At 51.9% G+C, this 11938-nt stretch overlaps 2 protein-coding genes across 5 annotated transcripts in view; both read right to left on the bottom strand.

The window, feature by feature from the left end:
• The window catches only part of IKZF4 (IKAROS family zinc finger 4), a 31491-nt gene extending 29238 nt beyond the window's left edge, over nucleotides 1–2253 (bottom strand). For all 3 annotated transcript variants that reach the window (XM_030822464.1, XM_030822462.1, XM_030822465.1), the window contains exon 1: nucleotides 2024–2253. The gene's annotated coding sequence lies outside the window, so the exon portion shown is untranslated. The remainder of the gene's footprint in view (nucleotides 1–2023) is intronic.
• Nucleotides 2254–4531: 2278 nt separating this feature from the next.
• On the bottom strand, nucleotides 4532–11554 carry SUOX (sulfite oxidase). Of its 2 annotated transcripts, none has more exons than XM_030822467.1 (4): nucleotides 11388–11554; nucleotides 7771–7830; nucleotides 7322–7499; nucleotides 4532–6439 (listed from the first exon to the last, which is right to left on the bottom strand). In XM_030822467.1, exons 2-4 carry the CDS (start codon nucleotides 7818–7820, stop codon nucleotides 5030–5032), a joined length of 1638 nt encoding a protein of 545 aa, XP_030678327.1. In that variant the 5' UTR covers nucleotides 7821–7830; nucleotides 11388–11554; the 3' UTR covers nucleotides 4532–5029. The 2 variants fall into 2 exon arrangements, with proteins under 2 accessions (XP_030678327.1, XP_030678328.1); XM_030822468.1 differs by lacking the exon at nucleotides 11388–11554 and adding an exon at nucleotides 11004–11106.
• Between the last annotated feature and the right edge of the window lie 384 nt (nucleotides 11555–11938).

The following is an 11938-nucleotide window of genomic DNA, read 5'->3' on the forward strand; positions in this document are numbered from 1 at the left end:
TGCAGTCAGCGGGCAACAAAGACATTATATTTTGTGTTTGAGACATCAACTTCTATTGACTAAGGCAAGGTATAATTCTGAAGCTGCCAAAATGAGGGCAGCTGTCACCATTCTGAAGCCCACCCCAGAAGCTCCAGTGAAACTTCTCTTGCTTCCCAATGGTAAAGCTATTTTCTTCTTTTAAGATTTTATTTTTATCTCAGGAGCTACTCATCTGACTGTTCTCATGACCCAAGGGTCTGTCTGGATTCTCTGGCTTTAGGCTGTTAGTAGGGAAAGCTGAAGTCCTCCTGCAAACCATAGAGCAAGATTCACAGACCTACTAGCAGGTCCATGGGGAGGTGAGGGATTACCATACACCCCAACCAAACGAAACACTATGCTTTCGAAGATTGTCTGATTTGGCCTTTTATCTGGCCTTGTCCTCAGAATCTGAGTTATCTTAAGTGGAAATATTCTAGGTAGTCAGATAACATTTTCATGCTTCCTTAAGGATATGAACATGTATCTTCACCCAGGCAAAGTGAGCAAGTATCAGTAAGGGGAGACAGGCTTCAATGGTCATCTGGTTGACCATGACGTTGGAACACCTAAAGCTGACATGTGAGCATGTCAGGAACATACCATGCCCACCACTGATGCTTCGAGGGTACAGGCTGGGGACACAGGCACAGTAGGAACTACTAGACATATAAGCGAGGGTTGATAAGAGTAACAATAGACAGTTTTGTTCATGAGAGAAGGGAATGGGGCGAAATAAGGTATGCAAAAAATTTTCTGGCCAGGCACAGTGGCTCATGCCTGTAATCCCAGCACTTTGGGAGGCCGAGGCGGGTGGATCACCTGAGGTCAGGAGTTCCAGACCAGCCTGGCCAACATGGTGAAACCCCATCTCTACTAAAAGAACAAAAAATTAGCCAGGGGTGGTGGCGGGCGCCTGTAATCCCAGCTACTTGGGAGGCTGAGGCATGAGAATCCCTTGAACCTGGGAGATGGAGGTTGCAGTGAGCCGAGGTTGCACCATTGCACTCCAGCCTGGGCAACAAGAGTGAAACTCCGTCTCAAAAATAAAATAAAATAAAATAAATTTCCTGGAAGCAGAGTTCGTGAGTTCTTGACCTTGGAGGGGGATTGGGGTACAATATTTCATAAGCATATCTAAAGGTCCACGTTCCATTAAACGTTCCACTGTTCCCAGACAGGACTAGTCATAATTTTTTTTAAAGGCACAGAAATAATATAGAAAATTTAAAAAGTGAGAACCTACAACTCTAGCAGCCATAGGGTAAGAAAATAACGGGATGGGATTTGTGTGAGGAGGTATAGGGAGGGCTGTTTTGGTACACAGGAAGCAGGCACCCTGCTTCCCAAGTTTGCAGCTCCCATCTGGATGTCTGCCCTGGGGTTTCCTCTGTTGCATTTCTTTCTTAGGGCTCTTAGGCAGTGAATCTCTTCCTTCCCAGCCTTGCTTCCCAAGTTCCCTACACCTCTCACCCTACTGTGCACTTCTCACTCCATCCTAAGTTTCTTCTCTACATGTTTCTCCCAATATGTTCATTGCCTCCCAGATCTCACCTAGGCCTACGTCTTTATCCCCAGACTCCTGTCTTCAGCATTCCTCGACCCAACACCCGGGTCTCTCGCTTTTTTTGTTGAGATACCCTCTCTGCTGCTCCTTTCTCCTCGCTGTCCTTCTGCTGTATACCCAAGCCACATCCCCACGGAGGAGCCCCGCGCCTGGCAGCTCCTGCCTGTCCTCAGCCCCCTGCCTTGATCTGTCTCCCGCCTTTTTAGGACCCCCGAGTCCCTGCTACCTCGCTCTTAATACTAGGGCCTCGGGCCAAACTCCCCCGGCCATCTTCCACCCCTCCGGCCCCAGCCCAACCCGCGACCCTCTCTCAGCCTGGCCCCTTCCCCCGCCCACGTCTCCCTGCTCCTTCACGCCCGAGCCCCTCAGGCCCCGCCCCCGGCTACCGAGGCCCCGCCCCCGCTTTACCCCCATCAAGCCCCGCCCCTCACTCACCTGAGGCGTCTCCGCGCGCGCGCAGGCTGTGAGGGGTTGGGGAGAGGGGACGGTGTTGGGGGAGAGGGAGGCGAGGGGGCGGGGGTCCCCCACTCTGGCCCGGGCGGCCCAGTGCGGGGGGAGTGGGGTCACTGAGGAGGCGGCAGTCGCCGGGCCGGAGCCAGGACCCGGGCGCTCAGAGGCGGCAGTGGTGGCGGCTCCATCTCCATCAGCAGCTTCACCTGAGAAGGGACCTGCCCCCCCAAATATCCCCCCCATCACAGCCGTCCCCCTCCCCCTAACAACTTCCGGTCCCACTACCAGGCGACAGGCGGCGTGGCCGAACACCGAGCGTCCCCAAGCCCGGGAGACTGCTGGGGGAAAATGGGAGAGGAGCTAGGGGAGAGTAGCCGAGCGCCGAAAGATTCAAGTCCGAAAGGCGCCATCGCCTGCCGAAGGTTAACCCAAAAACTAGCCTGTAATCTGCACCCAGTTTGCAATCTAAGCACACGCTGGACGCCCTATGTGGCCTAGCACGTCAGGCCCTAGAGCCAAGTTTTTCCTCTGTACCTTGTGAATCCCAAAAATGTGAGACAGGTCTCAGTTTAGGAAGTTTATTTTGCCAAAGTTAAGGACGCACGCCCGTAACACAGCCTCAGGAGGTCCTGACGACACGTGCCCTAGGCGATTGGAGCACAACTTGGTGTTATACATTTTAGGGAGACAAGAGACATCAATCAATATATGTAAAGGCGGGACAACTCAAAGCTGGGAGGAGGCTTCCAGGTCATAGGTAGATAAGAGGTAAATGGGGCCGGGCACAGTGGCTCACGCCTGTAATCCCAGCACTTTGGGAGGCCGAGGCGTGCGGATCACCTGAGGTCAGGAGCTCAGGACCAGCCTGGCCAACATGGTGAAAACCCGTCTCTACTAAAAATAAAAAATTAGCCGGGGTATGGTGGCACGCGACTGTAGTCCCAGCTACTTAGGAGGCTGAGGCAGGAGAATCGCTTGAACCCGGGAGGCGGAGGTTGCAGTGAGCCGAGATGGCGCCACTGCAGTCCAGCCTGAGCAACAGAGTGAGACTTAGCCTCAAAAAAAAAAAAAAGAAAAAAGAAAAAAAGCCGGGCGCGGTGGCTCACGCCTGTAATCCTAGCACTTTGGGAGGCCGAGGCAGACGGATTGCCTGAGCTCAGGAGTGTGAGACCAGCCTGGGCAACGTGGTGAAACCCATCTCTACTAAAATACAAAAGAAATTAGCCGGGCGTGGCGGTGTGCGCCTGTAGTCCCAGCTACCTGGGAGGCTGAGACAGAATTGCTTGAATTCCGGAGGCGGAGGTTGCAGAGAGCAGAGATCGTGCCACCGCACTCCTGCACTCCAGCCTGGGTGACAGAGCCAGACTCTGTCTCTACAAAAAAAAAAAAAAAAAAAAAAGAGCAAATGGTTGTATTCCTCTCAAAGAAGGCAATCAGATATGCATTTATCTCAGTGAGCAGAGGGATGACTTTGAATGGGAGGCAGCTTTACCCTAATCAGTTCCCAGCTTGACTTTTCCCTTTAGCTTAGTGATTCTGGGGCCCCAAGATTTATTTTGCTTTCACAACCTCCTAAGACAATATTGATTTTAAACTCCTAGCACCCTTTGCCTTTCCTGCCAAGTGCATTGGAATTGTTGGGGAGAGGAGTTGGAGGGTACATGTTTTTGTCACCTCTCCTATCTTCATGGTATCCTGAGGTCAATCACCTAGGTGTCCCTGCAGATACTGCCAGATCTCAGAGAAGGAAGCCCCCTTTTTTTTTTTTTTTTTTTTTTGAGACGGAGTCTCGCTCTGTCGCCCAGGCTGGAGTGCAGTGGCACAATCTCGGCTCACTGCAAGCTCTGCCTCCTGGGTTCACGCCATTCTCCTGCCTCAGCCTCTCCGAGTAGCTGGGACTACAGGCGCCCGCCACCACGCCTGGCTAATTTTTTGTATTTTTAGTAGAGACGGGGTTTCACCGTGGCCTCGATCTCCTGACCTCGTGATCCGCCCGCCTCGGCCTCCCAAAGTGCTGGGATTACAAGCGTGAGCCACCGCGCCCGGCATTGGCCCCCTTTTTTTTTTTTGAGACAGAATCTCGCTCTGTCGCCCAGGCTGGGGTGTAGTGGGTGTGATCTCGGCTCACTGCAACGTCCGCCTCCTTGGTTCAAGCAATTCTCCTGCCTCAGCCTCCCAAGTAGCTGGGATTACAGGCACCCGCCACCACACCCAGCTAATTTTTGTATTTTTGGTAGAGATGGGGTTTTGCCATGTTGGCCAGGCTGGTCTCGAACTCCTGAGCTCAAGTGATCCACCTGCCTTGGCCTCCCAAAGTGCTGGGATTACAGGCGTGAGCCACTGTGCTCAGCCGGAAGCCCTACTTCTTAACCTACAAGCCTACTTCCTCTCTGTCTTCTCCCCAGTTTTGTTTGTTTTGAACTAATCTCATTATACATCCCAGTACAAATGTATCCTCCCTCCTGCAATAGGCTCACTCCCCAGGCCCAAGAGTTATGATCTTAAACAGACTATTTATTAGAAAAGTAGAACTATAAAGGGAGACGGTTGTGCCCCTTGCTGTCCTCACAACTCTCTGGCAACCTGGAGAGGTAGTATAAAATAGTATATACACTTTTGTTACACATGCCACACACATTTCTCTGAAGAATCCAAAAAGAAAAGCAAAACAAGGCCTTGATGGCAGTAGGCATTAGAAATGGAGGTGGGGTAGGAAGAGAAAATAGTGCTTGACTCCAGAATTACTTCTCTCACTTGTAGCCCCTTGCTGTAACAGCTCACACTTCCTGGCACAGGTTCAAAGGCCAAGAGGGGTATGTAACATAGTGTCCAAGGAGGGAGGGTCCTTGGGTGAAATGTGCTATATGTGTACTTGGGTATGGCTTAGGAAGGCCAGAGTTGTGATCCAAGAAGTTGAGAGGTGGGAAAGATTTTTCTGAAGCAGTGAGGCTAATGGGTGGGGAAAGGGGTGGAGGTGGTTCCTTTCCATGCTCATGGGGAGACATAGACATGGACACGATGCCAGGCATTGCTGAGAACACCTCGCAGGTTCCAGATGGGGGCCACAGTGTCTGGCTGCACGTTGTAACCATCATCCACAGCCTTACAAACAATGTTCAGTTCCTTTTGTCCAGCTGGCACAGGGGCTTTCAACTGCCACAGACGCCATGCCCAGGCCTTCCTGGGGCGCTGTTCCTCTCCATCCAGCTTAGCCACCTGCCAGGTTAGGCCGCCATCCAGAGACACATCCACCCGGATCACAGCCCTGCCACCACCACTCCATGCATAGCCCTTGATGGTCACCTCCCCTGATTCTACAGTCTCTCCATCCCGGGGCTCTGTGATGGCCGACTGGACAGGAAGTTCCTGAATGGATGGAGCAGAGTCAAAATCTACAGTGTCCCAGTCCACAGATGGAGAGAAGCCTTTGTAATCCCGCCGTTGCCAGTGGCTGTAACTTTCCTCTGGCTGCACACTCACTCTGCCCAGCCATTTGACATGGCGGGCACCCACCACTCCAGGAACCACCACACGCACAGGGAAGCCGTGGTCACGTGGCAGAGGCTGCCCATTCATCTCATATGCCAGCAGGACCTCAGCTTCAGGGTCCATGGCCCGAGCCAGAGGGATGGATGCTCCATAGGCAGTCCCAGTAGGGTCTGCGTCCAGTCCCTCAAAGCAGACGTGGGCCTCAGTTTCACAGAGTTGGTGGCCAGCCTGGGCTAACACATCACAGAGCCGTGCCCCAGCCCAGCGTGCAGTGCTGATGGCTCCTGTTCTCCACTCCAGACCTTTTACTTCTTTAACCTGAGTCATCTCAGAGCGCCGGTTGCCGGCACACTGCAGAGTGACTGTGATCTCGTACTTGGGAAAGTTGTGCAAGTCATCCAGGGAAAGAGACAGTGACTGACCCCCAGGTGCTCCTACTACGTGTAAGCGATAGGTGTCTGGATCCAGGTTAGGTACAGGCAGATGGTTCCGGGTGAAGAAGATAGGGTTGGGTGTGATGTAGTTTTCTGTCAGCAGCTCAGGGGGGGGCTCTGCATTAAAAGGCCGCTGGCTGTTGACCTTCAGGGCTGGGTGACGTACAGGATCATCAGCATAAGGGTCAGAGGTCTCCACGGTGGGGGCTACCTTGTCTTCAGGGTTCAGCTCCCCAATCTTGTACTGAGCCAGTAACTCACGCACATGGGACTGGTTGTGAACACCATAGAGGGCCCAGAAGGGCTCTAGGGGACCCCCAGCTGCTAGCATCAGCTTTGAAGGGCCCCCTGGATGTAGGTCCACAAATTCCGTGACATCAAAGACCTCAGAGCCCAGCGTCACCCAGATCCCAGTCTCAGGGCTGGTGTGGGAACTCACTTCCTCCTTAGTGTATATGTGTGTTGACTCCTGAGCAGCCTGTTGGCAGGGAAGGAGTAAGATAAAAGGGAAGAGACCATTAAGAAGAAATCACTTGGCCGGGCACGGTGACTCATGACTGTAATCCCAGCACTTTGGGAGGCCGAGGTGGGCGGATCACCTAAGGTCGGGAGTTCGAGACCAGCTTGACCAACATGGAGAAACCCTGTCTCTACTAAAAATACAAAATTAGCTGGGCATGGTGGCATATGCCTGTAATCCCAGCTACTCGGGGGGCTGAGGCAGGAGAATCACTTGAACCCGGGAGGTGGAGGTTGTGGTGAGCTGAGATCATGCCATTGCACTCCAGCCTGGGCAACAAGAACGAAACTCCGTCTCAAAAAAAAAAAAGAAGAAATCACTCTAGCTCACCCTGACCCAACCCATAGTGTTGGCCACTGGGAAGTGAAGGTAGCAGATTAGCAGATTTCATCTCCACTGTGCATGAAGACTGTGTCACTGTGAACTCTATGGTAACTGCGAGAACACGGGTCACAGCCTGGGTTGCCTGTAGAGTTTACTAGGACTGATTCCTTTATTCTGACAATTTTTTTTTTTTTTTGAGATGGAGTCTCACTCTGTCACCCAGGCTGGAGTGCAGTGGCCCGATCTTGATCTTGGCTCACTGCAGACTTAGCCTCCTGGGTTTAAGTGATTCTCGTGTCTCAGCCTCTCAAGTAGCTGAGATTACAGGCGTGCACCACCACACCTGGCTAATTTTTGTATTTTTACTAGAGATGGGGTTTTGCCATGTTGCCCAGGCTGGTCTCAAACTCCTGACCTCAAGTGACCCACCCACCTTGGCCTCCTATAGTGCTGGGATAACAGGCGTGAGCCACTGCGCCCAGTCTGTTCTGACAATGAAGCACCTTCCCTACTTACCCTACACCGACGGTCCTGATAGGCCAACACTGCCCCGAGACCTAATAGGGTCCCCATGACTCTCCATCCCTGGGTGCTGGAGTTATCACCAGAGAAGGTGAGGCTGGGGCGCCGGGGCTGAAATGAATCATTTGTGGAGCAGGCCTGAATGCAGATCCTTGAGGGGATTGACTTGAGTCTGGAAGAGAGAGAGGTCTTAGTAGCACGTATGGTCATGTGAAAGGGCCAGTGAAGGCTTGGGGTCTACTTCTTTCTCCCTGGTTGGCCATTGGTTCCTTAAGTTGGAACTTAGTTTCTCCAGGGATAAGTGGGAAGAGTGGGATCTGGCTTTCTCTGTCCTCCCTGGACACGCTCTCTCAACAATCTTATTTGCAAAGTATGACATTGTAAAAGACACTAAGGGTGGCAGATAGGGGCTAGGAGGCAAGTCCTGGGATGGGCTGGCCTACCTGCAGGCCTGTTGGAGCCTGAGGACCACAGCTTTGTGCAGCAGCAGCATTGTAGCAGACCTGTAGAAGGAAGATTCTGGGATCAAGATAGGGAGACCCTGGGAGGGGATATTAGGGAGGCCTAAGGGAATGGGTGAGAGGAAGACACAGAGAATGTCAGCAAGGAGCTTTGTGGGCAAATGAGGAGTCTTGAGAGTGGGAGTCCAAATGGGCCCTTAGAGAAAACTTGGAGCACTTCAGAGACAGACTGTGCTGACAGGATGGCAGGTAATGCGGGTGGGGAATGGGGTAGGAGGGATGGGTGCTTCTAGAATCAGATCACCTTTCTCCCATCTTCCATCCTGAACTTTGTCCACCATAGAGAACAATGCCTGGGGTGAAGGGCCTAAAGGACTGAAATCAAATGTCTACTGGCCAGATTATTATTTCTGAAGTCAGCTGAGGACAACTGTGGGTCAGACTGACTTAAACAGGGATAAAAAAGTGAAAAAAAAGTAGTGACAGCCTAATTGGGTGAAGGAGCCCAGATTCTGGGGGCAAAATGCCTTGGGTTTGTGAAACTGGATCTTGCTATTCATTAACCAGCCCGATTTCCTGAGCAAGATTCCAAGCCATTCTGAACTTGCTTCCTCATCTCTGAAATGACATCTGCCTAGCAGAGGTAACATGAAGAGTCAACAAGTACAGTACCCCTTTATCAACAGTGGTACCCCCTTATCTACTGAGGATATGTTCTACGACCCCCAGTAGACGTTTGAAACCACAGATTGTACCAAACCCTATATTACTGTTTTTTCCCCCATACATACATACTTCTTATAGTTTAATTACTAAATGACCCAGAGTAAGAGATTAACAACAATGGCCGGTGCAGTGGCTCACGTCTGTAATCCCAGCACTTTGGGAGGCTGAGGCGGGCAAATCACCTGAGGTCAGGAGTTTGAGACCAGCCTGGCCAAAATGGGGAAACACCGTCTCTACAAAAAATACAAAAATAAGCCAGGCATGGTGACATGTGCCTGTAACCCCAGCTACTCAGGAGGCTGAGGCAGGAGAATCGCTTGAACCCGGGAGGTGGAGGTTGCAGTGAGCTGAGATCATGCCACTGCTCTCCAGCCTGGGCAACAGAGAGAGACTCCATCTCAAAAAAAAAAAAAGAGATTAACAACAATAACAAAATAGAAAAATTAGCCCGGCGCAGTGGCTCACGCTTGTAATCCCAGCACTTTGGGAGGCTGAGACTGGCAGATCACGATGTCAGGAGATCGAAACCATCCTGGCTAACACGGCGAAACCTCGTCTCTTCTAAAAATAAAAATAAAAAATTAGCCGAGCGGGGCAGCGGACGCCTATGTCCCTGCTACTCGGGAGGCTGAGACAGGAGAATGGCGTGAACCCAGGAGGCGGAGGTTGCAGTGAGCCGAGATCGCGCCACTGCACTCCAGCATGGGTGACAGAGCGAGACTCCGTCTCAAATGTCTCAAAAAAAAAAAAAGAAAAAGAAAAATTTATAACATTATACTGTAATAAAAGGGCTGGGTGTGGTGGCTCACCCTTATAATCCTGGCACTTTGGGAGACCTACGCAGGAGGACTGCTAGAGGCCAGGAGTTGGAGACTCCGTCCCTACAAAAAGTAAAAAGTTAGTTGGGCATGGTGGAGTGCACCTGTGGTCCCATCTACTTTGGAGGCTGAGATGAGAAGATCTAAGCCCAGGAGTTTGAGGTTACAGTGAGCTGACTGTGCCACTGCACTTCAGCTTGGGCAACAGAGAGCGAGACCCTGTCTTGGAACAAAAACAAAAAAAAGTTATATGAATGTGGTCTCTTTCTCAAAATATACTTTTTTTTGGCCAGTCATGGTGGCTCATGCCTATAATCCCAACATTTTGGGAGGCCAAGGAAGGAGGATCACTAGACTGCAGGAGTTCAAGACCAGCTTGGGCAACATAGTGAGACTGTGTCTCTAGAAAAAAAAAAACAAATTAGCTGGGCATGGTGGTGCCTGTCTGTAGTCTCAGCTACTGGGGTGGTGGGGAGAGGAGTGCTGAGATGAGAGGAGGGCTGGAGCCCAGGAGGTCGAGACTGCAATGAATCATGACGGTGCCACTGTACTCCAGCCTGGGCAACCGGGCAAGACCTTGTCTCAAAAAAAAAAAAAAAAAAAAAAAAAAGTCTGGGCGATGGAGCGAGTGTCAATCATGGCTCACTGCAGCTTCAACCTGGGCTCAAGCCATCCTCCTGCCTTAGCCTCCCCAGTAGCTGGGACTACAAGCGTGTGTCACCAAGCCTGGCTAATTTTTCTGTAGACATGGGAGTCTATGTTGTCAGGGCTGGTCTTGAACTCCTGGCCTCTTGCTACCTCAGACCCCAAAGTGCTGGGATTACAGGCTTCCCTTCCCCTCCCCCTGCCCCTGACAGGGTCTCGCTCTGTTGCCCAGGCTGGAGTGCAGTGGCGTGATCTCAGCTCACTACAGCATCAAACTTCTGGGCTCAAGGCATCTTCCTGCCTCAACCTCCTGAGTAGCTGGGACCACAGGCGTGTGCCACCATGCATGGCTTTTTTTTTTTTTTTTGTAGAGATAAGGTCTTACTATGTTGCCCAGGTTGGTCTCAAACTCCTGAGTTCAAGTGATCCTTCAAACTTGGCCTCACAAAGGCCTAGGATTATTACAGGTATGAGCCACCACTCCAAGCCTCAAAATATCTTATCGTACTGTGTTCACCTATTTTCCAAGCAGTTGACCATGGCTAACTGAAACTCAGGAAAAGGAAACCTTGGATAAGGGGAGACTGCTGTAATAACATTGTCTTTGAAGGCCTTTCAGTCCCCAACTCTCCCCCCATTCACCCTAAAAAAAATTGAACCCAGCTGGGAACTGGACCCCAACCCAGGGTCCCAGACCACCTCAATCTTGTCTATGCCACTGTAGTGAGCTCAGCAAATTGAGGAGTTAATGGCCAGAGTGTCAGGGGCAGGCTGGAGAAGGAAGGTAATTTTTCTGCTCTCTGCCCTGCAAGTTTCTTCCTCACATTGCTGAACAGGGAGCACTGACCCAGCAGGGCCAAAGTGAGGAGGGGTGAGAAATGTCTAAACTGCTGATGAGATGCTGGAGACCAATGTGTTGGGGTGGGTGGGTCGTGGGTAGGGAGGGAAAGAAACCTAGAGATGGGAATAGGAGCAGTCTTCACCTTGCCCCTAGGCCATGGGACCCTTACTCTCTCTGCCGCCTACCTCAATGCCAGCAGCCTGTTTGTACTAGACCAGAGCAGTGCAGGTAGGGCTGACTCGCAGGTGAACTCAGTGAGCCCAGAATCCCAGGTTTGGGAGGGACAGCCTTTTGCTGTAATACAGAAATGCCACCCGTTGGTGCAGGTGATGATCCCTCACTCCCCATGGGCACATTAGGTAGGAAGATACGTCCGGCATCCAGGCACAAAAGGGTCTTGTGGCAACACCCCGCGATCTCAAGAGCACCCAGACAGAGGGAGTGGAGGCAGGTACTGATAGTTTTGTTGCCCTTGAGGTTCGGAGCACAGCTGGACACCAAGGCCCCCTCCGCTGCCCAGCTCAGCAGCCCTTCCTCCCCAGCTTCTTTACCACCCCCAGTCTCCTTACCGCGTCCAGTGTTCTCAGCACTGCAATTTTACCAGCCCAGCTCTCAGCGAGTTCTCGAGAAGGGGCAGGGCCAGCGCCGTTATGTTATGTCCGAGTGCAGTAAGGGACCTCTCACTCCCCTCACCTCATCCCTCGGCCATTGGCTGGAAGCAGGTGGCTCAGCCATTGGCTGGAATCCGCCTCCTAGAGCCAAGACAGGCAGTTGCTAAGAAGCCTCGGAGAAGAGGCTGGCTTTTTGCTGTCACTCTCGCCAACAGTCCGGAGTCCATTATACCCCTGGTGTGCAAAGAATGGGACCCTCGTGCACCGGGGCTGTATGTCCGGAGCTGGGGCAGTGTGGAAGTGACGAGGAATCCAAAAGTTGGGCTGACAGGTGGGAGAATTTGAGACACCCCTGCTGCCCCTCCCTGGAGGAGACCTCGGGATCCAGTCCGGTTTTTCCCGGCTGTGATCTCCACTTTAACCCCAGGGTAGACCTCCCTCTATCTATACTGTTGCAACTACAACTACCCAGTTTATCTCTTAGGGAAAGCAAAGTCAATCGCTCAGTT

The sequence above is a fragment of the Nomascus leucogenys genome, chromosome 11 (genome assembly GCF_006542625.1).
Source record: "Nomascus leucogenys isolate Asia chromosome 11, Asia_NLE_v1, whole genome shotgun sequence".
In the NCBI taxonomy this organism is placed as follows: Eukaryota; Metazoa; Chordata; class Mammalia; order Primates; family Hylobatidae; genus Nomascus; species Nomascus leucogenys.

Coding starts and splice junctions, on each gene's coding strand:
- SUOX (XM_030822467.1), bottom strand. CDS start 7,820: ATGCTGCTGCTGCACAAAGCTGTGGTCCTCAGGCTCCAACAGGCCTGC. Junction 7,500..7,770: donor AGGCTCCAACAGGCCTGCAG/GTAGGCCAGCCC, acceptor TCTCTCTTCCAG/ACTCAAGTCAATCCCCTCAA. Junction 6,440..7,321: donor ATCAGGACCGTCGGTGTAGG/GTAAGTAGGGAA, acceptor CCCTGCCAACAG/GCTGCTCAGGAGTCAACACA.